The sequence below is a fragment of the Nycticebus coucang genome, chromosome 2 (genome assembly GCF_027406575.1).
Source record: "Nycticebus coucang isolate mNycCou1 chromosome 2, mNycCou1.pri, whole genome shotgun sequence".
Classification (NCBI taxonomy): domain Eukaryota; kingdom Metazoa; phylum Chordata; class Mammalia; order Primates; family Lorisidae; genus Nycticebus; species Nycticebus coucang.
The window spans coordinates 133,774,445-133,795,925 of NC_069781.1; the positions used below are offsets into that span (position 1 = coordinate 133,774,445).

General features: G+C 40.9%; 1 protein-coding gene across 3 annotated transcripts in view; it reads right to left on the reverse strand.

The window, feature by feature from the left end:
- Positions 1-3,711, reverse strand: part of TARS3 (threonyl-tRNA synthetase 3) — an 82,081-nt gene extending 78,370 nt beyond the window's left edge. For 2 of the 3 annotated variants that reach the window (XM_053581947.1, XM_053581944.1), the window contains exons 1-4: positions 3,377-3,694; positions 2,993-3,049; positions 1,951-2,022; positions 317-513 (exon numbers count right to left, since the gene is read on the reverse strand). In XM_053581947.1, the coding sequence (XP_053437922.1) occupies positions 317-513; positions 1,951-2,022; positions 2,993-3,049; positions 3,377-3,691 (641 nt within the window). In that variant the 5' untranslated portion in view covers positions 3,692-3,694. Of the gene's footprint in view, positions 1-316; positions 514-1,950; positions 2,023-2,992; positions 3,050-3,376 lie in introns of all 3 variants that reach the window. The other variant, XM_053581945.1, reaches the window with a different exon arrangement.
- Positions 3,712-21,481: the final 17,770 nt, after the last annotated feature.

A 21,481-nucleotide genomic window follows, 5' to 3' on the forward strand; every position in this document is an offset into this window, starting at 1 on the left:
TATCTTCAATCTATAATTAAAAGACCTACAAATACTCAGAGAAATAACTTGACTGATGAATAAAGTTAGTGTAATGTGGCCTGTCAACGATTATAGATTTTTTCTCTATTATACTTTTCATTAGAACAAGAAGATACTATGCTCTGACATTCAGTTACTTATCAAAATGGCCTTTTTAGAAGCCAGAGGGGAAAATTCCATTTAATTTATTCAGCTAAAGATGAAAAAAATATTTTAGCAGTACCTAACAAAACATTTTCACCAGGCTCTTGTACAATTATTTCATACTGAATATCTTTTTCAAACGATGCTTTACCTGATTTCAGCAGCCACTTGATAAGGCGTGGTTTTCCATACTTCCCCTTCAACTGTTTTCCCACCATCCAATCTTACTGTGATCACCTTGCTTGTATTCTCCTTCTTCTCATAAACACCAAGCAAAGGCTGACGATCTTTCTTCAGTATTTCGAAAAGCTTCAATCTTTCTTTTATGAAATTTGGTTGACATTTCACCTGAAAACGTAGAATACATTGAGGTTGACAAACACAGCCCACTCTAGCCACTCAGCACTAAATCAGTTCCACCCTTCCCTGCCTTCTCAGCACACCATAGATCTAGCAGTCTCTCACTCTGCATATGGTCCCAACTCACAGTAGTTTGAGTTATGGTTTTTCAACTTTATAATAGTGTGAAAGTGACATGCATTCAGTAAAACTGTACTTTGCCCACATGACCATTCTATTTTTTTACTCAGTACAGTATTCAATTAATTATACGAGGTGTTCAACATTTTATTATAAAATTGGCTTTGTGATGTGAAACTTGGTAAACGGTCTGTGAAGCTAGTGAATGATGCCCCATGAATATATCAATGTACACAGCTATGATTTAATTAAAAAAAAATAAAATTGGCTTTGTGTTAGATGATTTCGCCCAACTGTAGGCTAACGTTAAGTGTTCTCAGCAAATTAAGGTAAGCTAGACTAAGCTATGATGTTTGAAAGTTTAGGTATACTAAATACATTTTCTTATTTTTCTTTGTTTTCCGAGACCGTCTCACTGTCGCCCTAGGTAGAGTGCCATGGTGTCAAAGCTCACAGTAACCTCAAACTCTTGGGCTCAAGTAATCCTCTTGCCTCAGCCTCCCAAGTAGGTGGGGAAACAGATGCCTACTGCCACAAGCAGCTAGTTTTTCTGTTTTCAGTAGAGATGGGGTCTTGCTCTTGCTCAGGCTGGTCTCAAACTCCTGGGTTCAAGCAATCCACCTGCATCAGCCTCCCAAAGTGCTGGGATTATAGGCATGAGACACCATACTCAGCCTTAAAACACATTTTCAACTTGCACTGGGTTCATCAGGACAGAACCCCACTGTAAATAAGGAGCATCTTCCAAAATGCTCCTGTCCATTTATCTAACTACTTCTTAGCTCTAAAGGTCCAGCTCAATGCCCATCTTCTCCAACTAAATATTCCACCCACTGGCATCTCCCTTTTCCACTGTTTACAGCACACACACAGCAGAGTCACACAGTACGGCGCTTCTGTATACACCACCTTATTCTGTTCTCTGTTTCTCCTGCTTTCTGAACTCTTCAACCAGGCATTGAGGCCAGGCATTCCTCCTTTGCCCCCACCAAATGTTGGTGCTACATATGCATATTCTGGTTGTTTGAATGATTTACATAGAAAAGCAAAGTGGCTAGTTTCCTTAATACAAAAGAACTCTGCTAAATCAACTAAAATAGACAAAGGGGCACTTTAAATACAGCTGTGTGGGTAGCTCACTTCTAAGTTAAGTCTTTTCATATCTAAGTTTTAAATACACTCATGTGGCCTAAATAAATTTAATTAGTAATCATGTTTTTATTAACAATCCTAGGTAATTAACTATATACACACACTTAAAATTAACAGGTAGTATTTTATGTTATTTCCATAGCAACAACATACCTCACTATCTGGCTCACTTTCCTTCATTTTCTTCTTTTTAGCTTCCTTTTCTTGGCTTTGAATAGAAGACAGCTGAAAGATAAACAATAAATGACTCACATCAATGGGCAAGGAAGAGCAAGGCATCTCAAACCTGAGGAAGAAAGGGGACATGCCGGCAGGCTACAAGTGGCCCATAGTTCAAGGCTCCCAGCTGGGCTCTCCTGCCTCCCACATACAATCCTCAAAGTCAAAGCCATTTTCCAGGGTTCAGCCTTCCTGTCTGTGCATTTCACATCCTTGCTAAGCACATTTAATATATCTTGGTCTTTAAAATTTTCTTCCCTGAACTTTGAACAAATAAAGATACTAGAAAATACGTGGTTGCTGCCAGAGACTTCAAATGCACTATTTCATGAAGATGTTGCCAGCGCACCAAAGTTTCCCATTCTAAAGAACTGAAACACATCTCGGTCTAAAAAGCTTCAGGACGGAGAAAGTTTATTATGTTACAGGAAGATAAACTGGTAATGAAATGAAATATTAAAATAATGTTAAGTATACAGATCTCCCCTCAAAACTAGCGAACAAAAAACTAAGAAAGGGGAGAGGGAGGGTAGAGGAGAGAGTGAGTGGGTGGAGGGAGGGTAATGGTGGGACCACACCTACGGTGCACCTTACAAGGGTACATGTGAAACTTAACTAAATGTAGAATATAAATAAATGTCTTAACACAATAACTAAGAAAATGCCAGGAAGCCTATGTTAACCAGATTGATGAAAATATTTCAAATTGTATATAAAACCAGCATATGGTTCCCCATGACTGAATTAATGTACACAGCTATGATTTAGTAAAAAAAAACTGAAAAAAAAAACTGAAACCACTGTTCTAAAAAGCTCAGAACCAGCCACTAACGGAAATGTGAGAGTTTATATTGGTAGCTGCTACTCATTCTGCCCAAGGAAAAAACGAGTTTTAACTGCTCCAGCATTTTTTTAAACAAATGAAAATACTATTGCTACTACAAGGAAAAAATAATAATAATAGCAGGGGCGGCACCTGTTGAGTAGGGCGCTGGCTGCATATGCCGGGTTGAAACCCAGCCTCGGGCAGAAACTGAAAAAAAAAAAAAAAAAATACTAGCAAGATATTTAACAGGAGAGCTGAGAAATTACACCATTAGGTCAATCTGGAGATTGCTGGGAGTCGGATGGTTCCCATGCCGCGAAGAAGGAAGGAGGAGCGGGGCCCTGGGGGCCGGAGGGGATGCGCGCCCCGGGGGACACCGAGCGGCCGCTGTCACCCGCAGGGCGCCCCCCGCGCCCGTCCTCGTTCTCGCGCGGAGAACCGCTCCCAGCGCACGGGCGCGGCGGGCCGGGGGATGGGCCCAAGAGAATCGCGGCCCGCGGCCCACGGCCCCGCCGGCGTCGGCTGCCCGGTTACCTGCGCGCCGCCCGCCGCGCGCCCGGCCTCGTCCTGCGCTCCCGCCGCGCCCTCCCGCTTGGCTCGGTGGCTCAGCTCCTCCGTGAGGCACAGCCGCAGGCGGTACAGGCGGTGGCGCAGTTCGCGATTCTCCGCCCGGAGCTGCGCCACCTCCCGCGGGAGGCACTGCCCCTCGGCCGGGGCCGGGCACCGGTCGGGCGCGTTCAGCTGCTCGTCCCTCAGGCGCTGGACCTCCGCCCACAGCCAGCGGATGTCCTCCTCCTGCCGCTGCAGGCGCGAAGCCACGGCCTCGGCTGCCAGGGCCTTGGCAGCCATCGTGCGCGCCTCCCTCAGGCACAGACACTGAGGTGAGCGCCTGCGGCTATGGCGAGGGCTACGTCGCAGCTGGGTGACCCCAGCTACAGACAGAGGCGGGGCTGCGCGAGGTGGGAGGCGGGGCGAGCTCGCCGCAGGGGCGTGGCCAAGGCGAACCACACTGCAGTGGGTGGGGTCGCGGGGCGGGGGCGGGGCCACAGGGAGGGGCGGGGCCGAGGCTAGGCACACGGCAAGGTTGGGGGGCTGAGGCCCAGATGCTCTGAAGGGAGTCCCGTACGTTGGGAGATGGAAACGTGTCCAGGTAGTGGCCTTCAGTCTGTTGAAACACAAATCTTCCAAAATCTTGGGACAACCATCCACTCCCTTCCTCAAATGGGCTTCTCCCTTTCCCTTCTTGAATTCTGGTAATCACCATTCTTTTGCCTGGCAAACAGGTTCTAAAATGTGGCCATTGAAAATCGAGAGTCTGTCTCAAAAAAAAAAAAGAAAAGAAAATCGACCTTCTTGGAATTAATGCCAAGAAGGCCAGAGTGCAGAGACCCCTGGGCCAGGGCGCGTAGAAGTCCATGAAAATTAAAATCTGTCCAGCACAAAATTATTAACTCCTTGAGCGTAGGGCAAATGCCACATACATCTTTAAATTTCTTATAAATGTGAGAGTGAACACAAATTAGGGCCTAGAATATGGCAAACATGTTTTAAGCTCTTTGCAAATATTTACAAGAGATACTACTATTACATCCCTTGGTAGCTAGAGAAATTGAGGCACAGAGAGACTGTCCCATGCCCAAGGTCACACAGCCACTTCATGCCGGAGCTGGGATTCAAACCCAGACAATCTGATGACAGTGTCTATGCACTTACCACTATAGTGTCTTTCAACCTCGATAAAATTTAATTGAACATGTCATAGGATGTGATACCGGTAATAAATGCCATAAGAGTTTTGAGCTGGGAGAACTTAGCCTGGACTTGTGTAGTTTATAAAGGGAGAAATTAAAGAAAAATAGAGGTTGAAAGATGATAGAAAGGTGGAAAGGTAGATAAATGCCACTAGGAGCAGAATCAGTGGGAGAAAGAACTGAGGCGAACAAGCAAGATTAAGCTGACTGGAATCACAAGCAGCAGCCAGATGGGGGTTCCATAAAGTACAGCACTAACCACGCTGTATCTTTCTCAGTCCTTTCTTGGTAAGCTTTGGACAGAGTTATACAGGATTCATTCCTCCCAGGCGTTTCTCTCTCTCTCTCTCTCTCTTTTTTTTTTTTGAGACAGAGCCTCAAGCTGTCACCCTCAGTAGAGTGCTGTGGCATCACAGCTCATAGCAATCTCCAACTTCTGGGCTGAAGCGATTCTCTTGCCTCAGCCTCCCAAGTAGCTGGGACTACAGGCGCCACAACACCCAGCTGTTTTTTGGTTGTAGTTGTCATTGTTTGGCAGGCCTGGGCTGGATTTGAACCCACCAGCTCTGGCGAATGTGGCTGGTGCATTAGCCACTTGAGCTACAGGCACCAAGCCTCCCAGTCATTTCTCAATTGTTGCTATCTGGTTTCTGCCTCTCCTATTCTGCCGTCATGTGCATACTGTCAAACACTGTGGACCCAGGTAAGCCACCCAAAGTCTCCTTGGGTTTCTTTGGAATTTGTCTCTCCTGGGCTCTGACACTCTGTCCCTAGGCAACCACAAATCTGCTTTCTGATGCTGTGAGTTGGCATCTGATGCAAACTCTAGTTTTCACCTCTAGAGATTCCTATAAATGGAATCATGTCATGTGTACACCTTTCGTTTAGATTCTTTCCTGCCGCACAAAAATGTTAATATTTACCCATCTTTGTGTGTATCTATTGTTCTTTTTCTTCTGAGTAGTATTTCAGTGTACTGATACACTACAATTTGCTTATCCATTCATCTGTTGATAGGCAATTTAGGTTATTTCCAGGTTTGGGCTAGGATCCATCTCACGGTGAGCCTGTTGAGTTTCTAAACTTACACTATGGTTATTTTTCCAGTTCCAGGATGCAGAGTTTGAACAGACTTACTCAGAACTGGAAGAATCCCTACAGTAGTCCCTGACTCGTGGAGTCATGGCTACTCTGGTAAGAACCTTCAGAAATAGAAAATCAAAAGTAAATACTACATTCCTGCTGCCCTCAAACACTTGAAAGATTCAGGGGATCAGCACCTGTGGCTCAAGCGGCTAAGGCACTAGCCACATACACCTGAGCTGGTGGGTTCAAATCCAGCCCAGGCCCACCAAACAACAATGACGCTGCAACCTAAAAATAGCCGAACGTTGTGGTGGGTGCCTGTAGTCCCAGCTACTTGGGAGGTGGAGGCAGGAGAATCGCTTGAGCCCAGGAGTTGGAGGCTGTTTGAGCTATGACGCCATGGCACTCTACTCAGGATGACAGCTTGAGGCTCTGTCTCAAAAAAAGAAAACATTCAGGGGTGGTGATTTTCACCACATCTTGTTTACCTTACCTATCTGGCCTCTGTTACAGAGTTACAGTGGATTATTATAAATTTAATTAGGTGGGGAATGAGTTGCAACTCCACATCCAACACTAGGGATCAAATTTCAACTTTGATTTGGAGGAGACAAATATACAAACTCTATCAGGCTTATAGGTTCAAGGCAAGCCTGAAGCATCTTGTTTTGCTGAAAATGAAGGAAGTCCTCCCCTGAAGAATGATGGAAACATGTCATAGGGACATAGTAACCAGCTTGAAGGGGCTCCTACTAGAAGCCATCTTATTATTTTGAACACCAAAAATAATTAAACAATTGAAAAACATAGGAATTCATGAGTCCATACCAATAATAGGAAAAAATGGAGAGAAGAGATCGCTGTAACTATAAAATTATAAAATCATCAGCTCGCCAGCATCATAGTAAAGACTGTGTTAGGAAAGAATCATCATGTTCAATCCAGGGGACAGACTTAATCAGTTGCAAAGGAGAAAACAAAAAGTAATTATACAGTGGAAAAATCAAGCAACACTCTGCCCAAGTAATCAGAATTAACATCATCCATTAGAAACAGGGGGATGGGGGCGGAGGCAAGGTGGCCAACTGGAACCAGCTTTCCACAGAGGCTCCCATCCAGAAGGAAAGTTAAAGGACAGAAGTTTAGCAAGTAAGCTGATGGTTTGGAGCTGAGCCAAGAGAAAATGTTGAAGAACACACATCATCACATAAATTAGATTCGATTTTGACTAAAGTACATTACTTAAAACATTAATTTTTACTTCAACTTGTTAATATGTTGTTTAGGATAGCGGCTATTGCATTCTCATTTGTAAGTGAATTATGTTTGTAATTTCCCCTTTATAGTAATATATTTTTTCCAATTTTAATATCAGGTGTATCCAGTTTAAGTAGAATGATTTTGAAGTATTTATTCTTTTTCTATTGTCTACAAGATTTGGCATGATCTATTTTTTGAAATTATCTTTTATTTTTATTTATAAATATTAGTGGTCTATTCTCTGATACATTGGGGAAAAAATAAGAAGTTAATTGATGACTCCATACTGAACCTCAGAGTCAAAGCATTCTATAATAGACATACTCTTATTTGACAATATGAATGTTACTTTCTTTGCATTACTATTATTATTATTGCTTAATACTTCATTGCAGCAATCGTCTGATTTCTTTTCTGAATGTATTTGTCTTTGTTCATTCTTTGTGAGGTTTTAGTTTCTGGTCCCTATCTTAAACATTGTTATTGTTGTTAAATTTTGAATTTAACAAACTTACCCTTTTTAATTTTTTGAAGGCAAAAAGTGGAAGCCTAATGAACACATGTATATGTGAAAATAAAAAATAAATACATAAAAAGAATGCACATCAACTCTGCTGAGGTAAGCTGCGACCCCAAGGATACAAATAATAGATACAAAATCCATCACCAAGCAGACGGGAGTCTCCTCCCCCAAGAGAACAGCTCGCAGTATACTTTCTACAAACAAGCAAGCAGAGTTCAAACATCCTCCCATTTTATTGCACTGGAGAGACCCTCAATAAACTGGACCTCCTTCCCCTACAAGGGTGCCATGGCACTCTCCTGCTGGGCATCAAACTATATAAAACTGAACATATTCTCTACCCGCAATTCTGAACTCCCAGCACTCCCCTCCACTCTCACCCCAAGGTCTGGAAGCCTGTCTCCCATGGAGTCCAGATTCTTGGGCATTTTCTCAACGGGTGTGGACAGAGTGTGGGCTGTTGCAGGTCTGTGCTGATTCTGTGGCACGGGGGTAAGGAGAAGAGAGTGGATTGAAGGAACAGTACGGGAGAGGGAGAGGTGGTGCCCCACGGCCCAGAGCAGCAACAGCAGCAAAAGGAACAATAGGGCTCATACCCCTGGGGATATTTAAGACAGACACTCCCTGTCTCTCTGGGAAACCAGAGAAAGTTGGGTATCTTCTCCTGTGGCAGACACTGGTGAAACAGATCTGGGATGGTAACACAGGCCCCGTGAGTAAAAGTGTGTGCCTGAGGTGGTACCTGCCTGGGTGGGGCATGGTGGGATGGAGAATAGAAGATGCCCACAGAGATGGTATACTACCAGGGTGGAGCTGAGCCAGGACTGCTTTAGTGAGCCTAAGAAGCACCTGGCCCTCAGGGGATCATAGCTGAGACAAAGGCAGGTGGGCAGAGGCTGAAACTGAGAGCTGAGTGTGAGCTCTAACCACACCTGCCCCAACATAGACTACAGTGAAGACAGACACATCAGCTCTGGGCAGCAGCACAGACTGGGGCTGAGTCATAGTTTCTGTGAACTCAAATAGCACCTGGTCTGCAGGGGATATACCCAGGACAGAATCACAAATTTTGTGAAAATATAAGTGTCAGCAACATCAATCAGGGGCGGGGCTGGAAATGACTGAACCACCCAGCTTCCATTAACCACCCAAGGTTGCCAGGCCTCAGCTTCCTCTGCTGGCAGAGTGTGAAAGGCTGGCCGAGGAGACATAGATCTCCTTGTGATGCAGGCAGGCACAAATCCTTGGAGGAGCATCTGCTCATGAAGGGAACTGGGTCACAGCCCGGCAGGCTTACCAGTGACTGGGTATGACAGAGGTGCAGGTGGAGAAGGAGGTATCAACCTTCCCAGACTAATTCATTTGCTGGGGGGGGTGGGGGTGGGAGTCCTTCTGACTCTGCAGAGCACCAGAACAAGTCATACTCTAGTTGCCAGCAGACCCCTCCCCACTATCTAGTTGCCAGAGACCTTTTGAACTCTCTGACTTGAGACCAGGTACTGACTGGGACAATTGATTTGGATCTCTAGGACTGTACTAATCACCTGGGACTATCCAAAGTGGTACCCTGGATGTGTGGTTGTGGGAAGGTTTGATTTTCCTTTTCCAGTTGTTGCCCATAGTGGACAGGTGACTTAGTTGCTGGTATTTCTCCACAGCTGAGACTTCAACCCAGAATAACTGATTCACTAGGGTAAGGCAGAGACCAGCTAAAAATAAGACAGAGCTACTTAGCCCCACCACACCAACTAAGTCCCCATGGTCTCAGGCCGTAGCAATGTATGGGTCTTTTGCAAAGCTCTAGGGGAAAAGGTACAGACACCAGTCCGAGCTCTTTCAAAAAGGGCTGGTTAATCACCTCATCTGCTCATCTAGACAAACATAAAATAATCATGGGGCAGAATGAGTGGAAAAACTCCAGTAACATGAATAACCAGAGTAGATCAACTCCCCCAAGGAATGATATGGTGAACACAACTGAAGGTCCCATTCATAAACAAATGGCTGAAATGTCAGAAATCAAAATCAGAATTTGGCTTGCAAAAAAGATTAATAGAATGGAGGTAAAGTTGGAATGGAAATTCAAGGAGCATTTCAAAAGTTCTCTCGAGAATTCAAAGAATTCAAAGACAAAATCACCAAAGCTTTTGACATATTGAGATAAGAATTTGCAGCCCTCAAAGATCTGAGAAATACAGTTGAATCTCTCAGTAAAAGAATGGAGCAAGCAGAAGAAAGGATTTATGACATTGAAGACAAAGTGTTTGAACTCTCCCAAACTCTCAAAGAAGAAGAGAAGTGGAGAGCAAAAATGGATCATTCTCTCAGAGAGCTCTGGGATAATTCGAAGAAAACTAACATTCACCTTCTAGGAATCCCTGAAGGTGATGAAGTTGTTTCTCAAGGCACAGAGGCTCTTCTTCATCAGATTATGAAGGACAACTTTCCAGACATGCCAAGAGATTCTGAAATTCAGATAGCAGACAGTTTCAGAACCTCAGCATGACTCAACCTGAATAAGACATCCCCCAGGCACATCATAATTAACTTCACTAAAGTTAATATGAAGGAGAAAATTCTGAAAGCAGGCAGATGTAAAAAAAACCATAACCTACAAGGTGAAGAATATTAGAATGACTGCAGATCTCTCTGCTGAAACTTTTCAAGCTAGAATAGGGTGGTCATCGACTTTTAATCTCCTAAAACAAAATAACTTTCCACCCAGGATCCTGTATCCAGCTATACTGAGGTTCATTTCTGATGGAGAAATTAAATAATTTAATGACATTCACATGTTGAAGAAATTTGCCATAACAAATTTGAATTTTAATTTCTTCACATGTTGAAGAAATTTGCCATATCCAGCTCTGCAGGATATTCTCAGACTTATCCTCCATAACGACCAGCGCAATCCTCCACCATAAAAGTAAACGCACTCAGAAATTTTTGATCAAATTCCATCTTACACAGTGGTGAAAGGAATAAAAATGTCCAATGGAATTTCAAAAAACTCAATACCCAAAATTTTACCAGGCTTATCAATAGTCTCAATTAATGTGAATGGTTTAAATTGTCCTCTAAAGAGGCACAGGTTGGCTGATTTGATACAAAAACTCAGGCCAGATATCTGCTGCATACAAAAATCTCATCTTACCTTAAAAGATAAATACAGACTCAGGGTGAAGGGATGGTCATCTATATCCCAGGCAAATGGAAATTAGAAAAAAGCAGGTGTTGCAATTTTATTTGCAGATACAATAGGCTTTAAACCAACAAAAGTAAGGAAAGATAAGGATTGTCACTTCATGTTTGTTAAGGGTAACACTCAACATGATGAGATTTCAATTATTAACATTTATGCACCCAACCAGAATGCACCTCAATTTATAAGACAGATTCTAACAGATGTGAGCAACTTAATTTCCTCCAGCTCCATAATAGTTGGAGATTTTAACACTCCTTTGGCAGTGTTGGATAGAACCTCCAATGAGAAGATAAGCAAAGAAATTTTAGATTTAAACTTAACAACTCAACATTTGGATTTAACAGACATCTACAGAACATTTCATCCTAACAAAACTGAATATACATTCTTCTCATCAGTCCATGGAACATATTGCAAAATTGATCACATCATAGCTCACAAGTCTAACCTCAGCAAATTTAAAAGAATAGAAATTATTCCTTACATCTTCTTGAACCACCATGGAATAAAAGTTGAACTCAGTAACAACAGGAATCTGCATACTCATACAAAAACATGGAAACTAAACAACCTTATGCTGAATGATACCTGGGTCATAGACGAGATTAAGAAAGAAATTACCAAATTTTTGGAACAAAATGATAATGAAGACACAAATTATCAGAACCTCAGGGATATCGCAAGTGCAGTCCTAAGAGGGAAATTTATAGCACTGCAAGCCTTCCTCAAGAGAACAGAAAGAGAGGAAGTTAACAACTTAATGAGACATCTCAAGCAACTGGAAAAGGAAAAACATTCCAACCCCAAACCCAGTAGAAGAAAAGAAATAACCAAAATTAGAGCAGAATTAAATGAAATTGAAAACAAAAGAATTATACAACAGATCAATAAATCAAAAAGTTGGCTTTTTGAAAAAGTCAATAAAATAGATAAACCTTTGGCTGACATAACCAGGAAAAAGAAGAGTAAAATGTCTAATTTTATCAATCAGAAATGGTAACAATGAAATAACAACAGACTCTTTAGAAATTCATAAAATCGGCTGATTGAGAGCAAGATGGCGGCCGAGTAACACCTTCCTTGCATCTGGGCACCGTGAGTCTGGGGACATAGGACTCCAGGCATCTCTGGCTGGTGGGATCTTCCTATTATCACCCCTGCGAGGACACAGGGAGTCAGCGAGAGACTTCTGGACCCCAAGAGCAGGACTAAAACAGTGGAAAACCAGTAAGTGGTCACGTGTGTTCAATTGGTCTAAACCCGCCTGCAACTGTAACTTCAGTAGCAGTGAGACTGCAAACCAGAAAGGCCTTACCTGTGAACTGTTTAGTGTCTTTGAACTTGGCACTCAGTTGAACTGCCCCATGAGGAGAGCCTGAGCAGGAGTATAGAGAACTTTGGCTGTTGTCTAGGGCCCCAGTCTGAGCCGCTGAGCCAGATGGAGCTAATAGTGTTTGGCTGTGGGCCACAGGGAGCCATTGTGAGTGATCTGCCCCGGCAAGCTCCGCCCTCAGGGTCGCAGAGCTAGAATCATGTGGGAGCTGGTAACCTGGCGACTGAGTAGTTTAAGGGCGGGGTCTGAGCCACCTTGCAACCCTAACCCTCAGGGGCACAGTGAGACCGGTTTTGGCACACTGGGTAAATGGATAGCCACTTCAGCAGTGATTCCAGCGACAAGCACTTTCCTGGGAAAGCTTTTGCTCAGCAAGTTTACAAGTTCAAAGTGCCTTTTAAGTGGGCTGAAGAGAGATTTAGGGTGTCTACCTGCTGGGATTTGAGAAATCAGCAGCCTCCAATCATATGAGAACTGTGATTAACATCTCATACCCCAGAAGACCACGTGTTGCCCAGACAATATTCAACAACATATACATACTGCTTTGTTTTTGGTTGTGGTTTTTTTTTTTTTTTTGGTTGTTTTTTTGTTTATTTTCATGTTGTTGATGTGGTTCTGTTTTTTTAATTTTCACTCTTTTCCGTACAGATCTTTTTTCTTTCTCAATTTTTCTAGTTTAATTATAATTTCCCATTGCTACCTTTTTTCAATAACTACAACTTCAATTTTGCTAGTGTTTCTACGGCTATTATTTGGTTTTTCACCCAATTTTATCCCGTAAAGTTTTCTGTTTGCTTGTTTTGGTTTGATTTATAGCATTTTTGTCTTTCCTCTCTACTTGATAGAGGTGGGGTACTGTGTCTGATCAGGTTAGCAAAGAGATGCTGACCTCAAGGGAACCACCCAACAGGGCACATCGAGAAGGTGGGTTTTTTAAGGTTGTATCAAAGTACCCTACTGTACACCTATATTGCTCTGTCTTCCTATTTCTGTGCCTCTCTTTTTTTTGTCAATATTCCTATTACCCACCCCCTCTCCTTCCTCTATTTTTTTTTTCTTTTAACTCGGTCCTCCTTTCTTTCATCCCTTTCTTGCTCTTCAACCTTCTCACCCTTCTGGTCCTGTACCAAAAGGACTCATCTAACCCTTACTCCACAGGCACGAGAACTTAAAGAGCAAGAGGAAGTGAAAGGAAAATTAGGGCAAGGAAACAGATAAAAGAAATCACTCATGAAGAAGAATCAGCAGAAAACTCCAGGCAACATGAAGAACCAGTCCAGAACAACCCCACCAAGGGACCATGAGGTAGCTACTGCAGAGGATTCCACCTACAAAGAAATGTTAGGAATGACAGAAAGTGAATTTAGAATACACATGATGAAAACAATGAAAGAAATGATGGAAACAATGAAGGAAACTGCTAATAAAGTGGAAAATAACCAGAAGAAAATCCAAAAACAGAATCAAATCAGAGATGAACGATATGAAGAATATAAAAAGGATATAGCAGAGCTGAAAGAACTGAAACAGTCAATTAGGGAACTTAAAGATGCAATGGAAAGTATCAGCAACAGGTTAGACCATGCAGAAGAAAGAATTTCAGAGGTAGAAGACAAAGTTCTTGAGAAAACTCAGATAGTAAAAGAGGTAGAAAAGAAGAGAGAGAAAGCAGAACATTCACTGTCAGAATTATGGGACTTTATGAAGCGTTCCAACATACGAGTTATAGGAACCCTAGAAGGGGAAGAAGAATGCCCAGAGGAATGGAAGCCATACTAGAGAATATTATAAAGGAAAATATCCCAAATATCACCAAAGATTCTGACACACTGCTTTCAGAGGGCTATCGGACCCCAGGTTGCCTCAACTCTAACCGAGCTTCTCCAAAACACATTGTGATGAACCTGTCCAAAGTCAAGACAAAAGAAAAGATTCTGCAAGCTGCCAGGAGTAAGCGCCAGTTGACCTACAGGGGCAAAACCATCAGAGTGACCGCAGACTTCTCTAATGAAACTCTCCAAGCAAGCAGACAATGGAGATCTACTTAAACAGAACAATTTCCAGCCCAGAATTCTGTACGCTGCTAAGCTAAGCTTTAAAATTGATGGAGAAATCAAATCATTTATGGATATACAAACATTGAGGAAATTCGCCACAACAAGACCAGCTCTACAGGAAATACTTCAACCTGTTCTGCACACTGACCACCACAATGGATCAGCAGCAAAGTGAGAACTCAGAAATTAAAGGACAGAACCTAACCTCAACACTGATGCAAAAGATAAAACTAAGCAATGGACCCTCACAAAATAAGATGAATAGAATACTACCACACTTATCAATTATCTCAATAAATGTTAATGGCTTGAATTCCCCAATGAAGAGACATAGATTGGATAGATAGAGACATAGATTGAATCCAGGCTGACTGGATTAAAAAACACAAGCCATCAATTTGCTGTCTGCAAGAAACACACCGGGCTTCAAAAGACAAATTAAAGCTCCGAGTCAAGGGTTGGAAGACAATTTTTCAGGCAAATGGAATTCAGAAGAAAAGAGGAGTTGCAATCTTATTTTCAGATACATGTGGGTTTAAAGCAACTAAAGTCAAAAAAGACAAAGATGGTCACTTTATATTGGTCAAGGGAAAAATACAACAAGAAGACGTTTCAATTCTAAATATTTATGCACCCAATTTCAGTGCTCCCAGATTCTTGAAACAGACCTTACTCAGTATGAGCAATATGATATTTGATAATACCATAATAACAGGGGACTTTAACACTCCTCTTACAGAGCTGGACAGATCCTCTAAACAGAAATTAAACAAAGATATAAGAGATTTAAATGAGACCCTAAAACAACTGTGCTAGATAGACGCATATAGAACACTCCATCCCAAAGATAAAGAATATACATTCTTCTCATCACCCCATGGAACATTCTCCAAAATTGATCATATCCTGGGACACAAAACAAATATCAACAGAATCAAAAGAATTGAAATTTTACCTTGTATCTTCTCAGACCATAAGGCACTAAAGGTACAACTCAACTCTAACAAAAATGCTCGATCCCACACAAAGGCATGAAAATTAAACAATCTTCTGTTGAATAACAGATGGGTCCAGGAAGAAATAAAACAGGAAATCATTAACTTCCTTGAGCATAACAACAATGAAGACACAAGATACCAAAACCTGTGGGATACTGCAAAAGCAGTTTTGAGAGGAAAATTCATCGCTTTAGAAGCCTACTTTCGAAAAACAGAAAGAGAGCGCATCAACAATCTCACAGGCCATCTTATGGAATTGGAAAAAGAAGAACAATCTAAGCCTAAACTCAGTAGAAGAAAAGAAATATCGAAAATCAAATCAGAGATCAATGAAATTGAAAACAAAAGAATCATTCAGAAAATTAATGAAACAAGGAGTTGGTTTTTTTAAAAAATAAATAAAATAGATAAACCATTGGCCAGAGTAACGAGAAATAGAAAAGTAAAATTTCTAGTAACCTCAATCAGAAATGATAAAGGGGAAATAACAACTGATCCCACACAGATACATACTACCAGAAACTCTATGCCCAGAAATTTGACAATGTGAAGAAAATGGATCAATATTTGGAATCACACCCTCTCCCTAGACTCAGCCAGGAAGAAATAGAGCTCCTGAACAGACCAATTTCAAGCACTGAGATCAAAGAAACAATAAAAAATCTTCCAACCAAAAAATGCCCTGGTCCAGATGGCTTCACACCAGAATTCTATCAAACTTTCAAGGAAGAGCTTATTCCTGTACTGCAGAAATTATTCCAAAAAATTGAGGAAGAAGGAATCTTCCCTGACACATTCTATGAAGCAAACATCACCCTGATACCAAAACCAGGAAAAGACCCAAACAAAAAGGAGAATTTCAGACCAATCTCACTCATGAACGTAGATGCAAAAATTCTCAACTAAATCCTAGCCAATAGATTACAGCTTATCATCAAAAAAGTCATTCATCATGATCAAGTAGGCTTCATCCCAGGGATGCAAGGCTGGTTTAACATACGAAAGTCCATAAACATTATCCACCATATTAACAGAGGCAAAAATAAAGATCACATGATCCTCTCAATAGATGCAGAAAAAGCATTTCATAAAATCCAGCATCCTTTTCTAATTAGAACACTGAAGATTATAGACATAGGTGGCACATTTCTAAAACTGATTGAAGCTATCTATGACAAACCCACAGCTAATATTCTACTGAATGGAGTAAAATTGAACACTTCTCCTCTTAGAACTGGAACCAGACAAGGTTGTCCTCTGTCACCTTTACTATTCAACATAGTGCTGGAAGTTCTAGCCAATACAATGAGGCAAGACAAGGAAATAAAGGGAATCCAAATGGGAGCAGAGGAGGTCAAACTCTCCCTCTTTGCTGACTACATGATCTTATACTTAGAGAACCCCAAAGACTCAACCATAAGACTCCTAGAAGTCATCAAAAAATACAATAATGTTTCAGGATATAAAATCAATGTCCACAAGTCAGTAGCCTTTGTATACACCAATAACAGTCAACGTGAGAAGCTAATTAAGGACACAACTCCCTTCACCATAGTTTCAAAGAAAATGAAATACCTAGGAATATACCTAATCAAAGAGGTGAAGGACCTCTATAAAGAAAATTATGAAATCCTCAGAAAGGAAATAGCAGAGGATATTAACAAATGGAAGAACATACCATGCTCATGGATGGGAAGAATCAACATTGTTAAAATGTCTATACTTCCCAAAGCAATCTACCTATTCAATGTCATTCCTATCAAAATACCAACATCGTACTTTCAAGATTTGGAGAAAATGATTCTGCTTTTTGTATGGAACCAGAAAAAAACCCGTATAGCTAAGGCAGTTCTTAGTAATAAAAATAAAGCTGGGGGCATCAGCTTACCAGATTTTAGGCCGTACTACAAAGCCATAGTGGTCAGGACAGCATGGTACTGGCACAAAAACAGAGACATAGACACTTGGAATCGAATTGAAAACCAAGAAATGAAACTAACATCTTACAACCACCTAATTTTTGATAAACCAAACAAGAACATACCTTGGGGGAAAGACTCCCTATTCAATAAATGGTGTTGGGAGAACTGGATGTCTACATGTAAAAGACTGAAACTGTACCCACATCTTTCCCCACTCACAAAAATTGATTCACGATGGATAAAGGACTTAAACTTAAGGCATGAAACAATAAAAATCCTCCAAGAAAGCATAGGAAAAACACTGGAAGATATTGGCCTGGGGAAAGACTTCATGAAGAAGACTGCCATGGCAATGGCAACAACAACAAAAATAAACAAATGGGACTTCATTAAACTGAAAAGCTTCTGTACAGCTAAGGAGACAACAACCAAAGCAAAGAGACAACCTACACAATGGGAAAGGATATTTGCATATTTTCAATCAGACAAAAGCTTGATAACTAGGATCTATAGAGAACTCAAATTAATTCACATGAAAAAAGCCAACAATCCCATGTATCAATGGTCAAGAGACATGAATAGAACCTTCTCTAAAGATGACAGACGAATGGCTAACAAACACATGAAAAAATGTTCATCATCTCTATATATTAGAGAAATGCAAATCAAAACAACCCTGAGATATCATCTAACCCCAGTGAGAATGGCCCACATCATAAAATCTCAAAACTGCAGATGCTGGCGTGAATGTGGAGGGAAGGGAACACTTTTACTGCTGGTGGGACTGCAAACTAGTACAACCTTTCTGGAAGGAAGGATGGAGAAACCTCAAAGCACTCAAGCTAGACCTCCCATTTGATCCTGCAATCCCATTACTGGGCATCTACCCAGAAGGAAAGAAATCCTTTTATCATAAGGACACTTGTACTAGACTGTTTATTGCAGCTCAATTTATAATCGCCAAAATGTGGAAACAGCCTAAATGCCCACCAACCCAGGAATGGATTAACAAGCTGTGGTATATATATACCATGGAATACTATTCAGCTATTAAAAAAAATGGAGACTTTACATCCTTCGTATTAACCTGGATGGAAGTGGAAGACATTATTCTTAGTAAAGCATCACAAGAATGGAGAAGCATGAATCCTATGTACTCAATTTTGATATGAGGACAATTAATGACAATCAAGGTTATGGGGGGGGAGTAAAAGCAGAAAGAGGGATGGGGGGTGGGGCCTTGGTGTGTGTCACACTTTATGGGGGCAAGACATGATTGTAAGAGGGACTTTACCTAACAATTGCAATCAGTGTAACCTGGTTTATTGTACCCTCAATGAATCCCCAAAAATAAAAAAAAAAGAAATTCACAAAATCCTTAATGAATATTAAAGAAACTTTATTCTCAGAAATATGAAAATCTGAAGGAAATTGACCATTACTTGGAAGCACACCACCTTCTAAGACTTAGCCAGAATGAAGTGGAATTGTTGAACAGGCCTATATCAAGTTCTGAAATAGAATCAGCTATACAAAATCTTCCAAAAAAGAAAAGCGCAGGACCAGATGGCTTCACGTCAGAATTCTACCAAACCTTTAAAGAGGAACTAGTACCTATATTAACCTTTTCCAAAATATAGAAATGGAAGGAATACTACCCAACACATTCTATGAAGCAAACATCACCTTGATCACTAAACCAGGAAAAGACCCAACAAGAAAAGAAAATTATACACCCATATCACTAATGAATATTAATACAAATATATTCAACAAGATCCTAATGGACAAGAATCCAGCAACGCATCAAACAAATTATACACCATGACCAAGTGGGTTTTATTCCAGGGTCTCAAGGCTGGTTCAATATACGTAAATCTATAAATATAATTTATCACATAAACAAAATAAAAAACAAAGATCATATGATTCTCCCAATTGATGCAGAAAAAGCTTTTGTTAATATCCAGCATCCATTCATGATCAGAACACTTAAGAAAATTTGTATAGAAAGTACATTTCTTAAACTGTTAGAGGCCATCTACAGCAAACTCACAGCCAATATCGTATTGAATGGAGTTAAATTGAAATCATTTCCAATCAGATCAGGAACCAGGCAAGGTTGCCCATTGTCTTCACTGCTTTTTAACATTGTAATGGAAGTCTTAGACATCACAATTAGGGAAGAAAAGGTGATCAAGGGTATCCATATAGGGTCTGAAGAGATCAAACTTTTACTCTTCACAGATGATATGATTGTGTATCTGGAAAACACCAGGGATTCTACTACAAAACTCTTAGAAGTGATCAAGGAATACAGCAGTGTCTCAGGTTACAAAATTGATATTCACAAATCTGTAGCCTTTATATATACCAACAATAGTCAAGCTGAAAAACAGTCAAGGACTCTATTCCATTCACAGTAGTGCCAAAGAAGATGAAATATTTGGGAGTTTATCTAACAAAGGACGTGAAAGATCTCTATAAAGAGAACTATGAAACTCTAAGAAAAGAAATAGCTGAAGATGTTAACAAATGGAAAAACATACCGTGCTCATGACTGGGAAGAATCAACATTATTAAAATGTATACTACCCAAAGCAATATACAATTTTAATGCAATCCCTATTAAAGCTCCACTGTTATGCTTTAAAGATCTCAAAAAAAAAATACTTCATTTTATATGGAATCAGAAAAAAACTTGAATAGCCAATTACTCAGAAATAAAAACAAAGCAGGCGGAATTACACTACCAGACCTCAGACTGCACTATACATCAATAGTGATCAAAACAGCATGGTACTGGCACAAAAACAGAGAGTTAGATGTATGGAACAGAATAGAGAACCAAGAGATTAACCCAGTTACTTACCGTTATTTGATCTTTGACAAGGCAATTAAAAAACATTCAGCAGTGAAAAGATCCCCTACTTAACAAATGGTGCTGGGTGAACTGGCTGGCAACCTGTAGAGGACTGAAACTGGACCCACACCTTTCACCATTAACTAAGATAGACTCTCACTAGATTAAAGATTTAAACTTATGACATGAAACTATAAAAATGCTAGAAGAAAGTGCAGGGAAAACTCTTGAAGAAATCGGCCTGGGTGAATATTTTATGAGGAGGACCCCTGGGGCAATTGAAACAGCATCAGAAATACACTACTGGGACCTGATCAAACTAAAAAGCTTCTGCACAGCCCAAAACACAGTAAATAAAGCAAACAGACAGTTCTCAGAATGGGAGAAGATATTTGCAGGTTATGTCTCCGACAAAGGTTTAATAACCAGAATCCACAGAGAACTCAAACACATTAGCAAGTGTCACGACCCCTAAGGCGCTGGTCTCGGTCGCTGCAGGAAGGAACCAGGCGTGACATGGATTAGAAGTACAAGCTTGCAGGAGGCGAGCTAACCTTAAGTGCAGGGTAGCCCAGAGCCCCCTCCGCAATGGCTATTTATTAAGGTTATACACAACAAGTGTGGAGAGTTAAGGGAATGACATGCACAACAGGTATAGAGAGTTGCATGCGTAAAGATTCCCACTTGCTCTTTCCTCACATGCTCTTTCCCCATGTGTTCTTTCCCCACAACCCTCATGGAGAACTACTAAGCATCAATGTTTAACATATGCTTACTAGTGAGTGACCAATCTTATCTCATCCTGGAACAATGAGTTACTTGGGGGACTGCCCCCAGGTCACAAAACGTCTCTAGGCTTGCCAGGAGACTGTCCCATTCTCAGCATTTCCTTTTAATGTGATAAGAATCAGTAATTATCCTTTGCAAGCATGGTGTCCATTCCTCTACAAGCAAAAACAAGTGATCCCATCTCAGGTTGGGCAAGGGACTTGATGAGAAACTTCTCTGAAGAAGACAGGTGCACGGCCTGCAGACACATGAAAAAATGCTCATCATCCTTAATCATCAGAGAAATGCAAATCAAAACTACTTTGAGATATCATCTAACTCCACTAAGATTACCCCACATTACAAAATCCCAAAACCAGAGATGTTGGCATGGATGTGGAGAAAAGGGAACACTTCTACACTGCTGGTGGGAATACAAACTAATATGTTCCTTTTGGAAAGATGTTTGGAGAACACTTAGAGATCTGAAAATCGACCTGCCATTTGATCCTACAATTCCTCTACTAGGTATATACCCAGAAGACCAAAAATCACATTATAACAAAGATTTTTGTACCAGAATGTTTAGTTGCAGCCCAATTCGTAATTGCTAAGTCATGGAAGAAGCCCAAGTGCCCACTGACCCATGAATGGATCAATAAATTGTGGTATATGTGCACCATGGAATATTATGCAGCCTTAAAGAAAGATGGAGACTTTACCTCTTTCATGTTTACATGGATGGAGCTGGAACATATTCTTCTTAGCAAAGTATCTCAAGAATGGAAGAAAAAGTATCCAATTTACTCAGCCCGACTATGAAACCAGTTTATAGCTTGAAAGCTATAACCCAATTATTGCCCAAGAAGA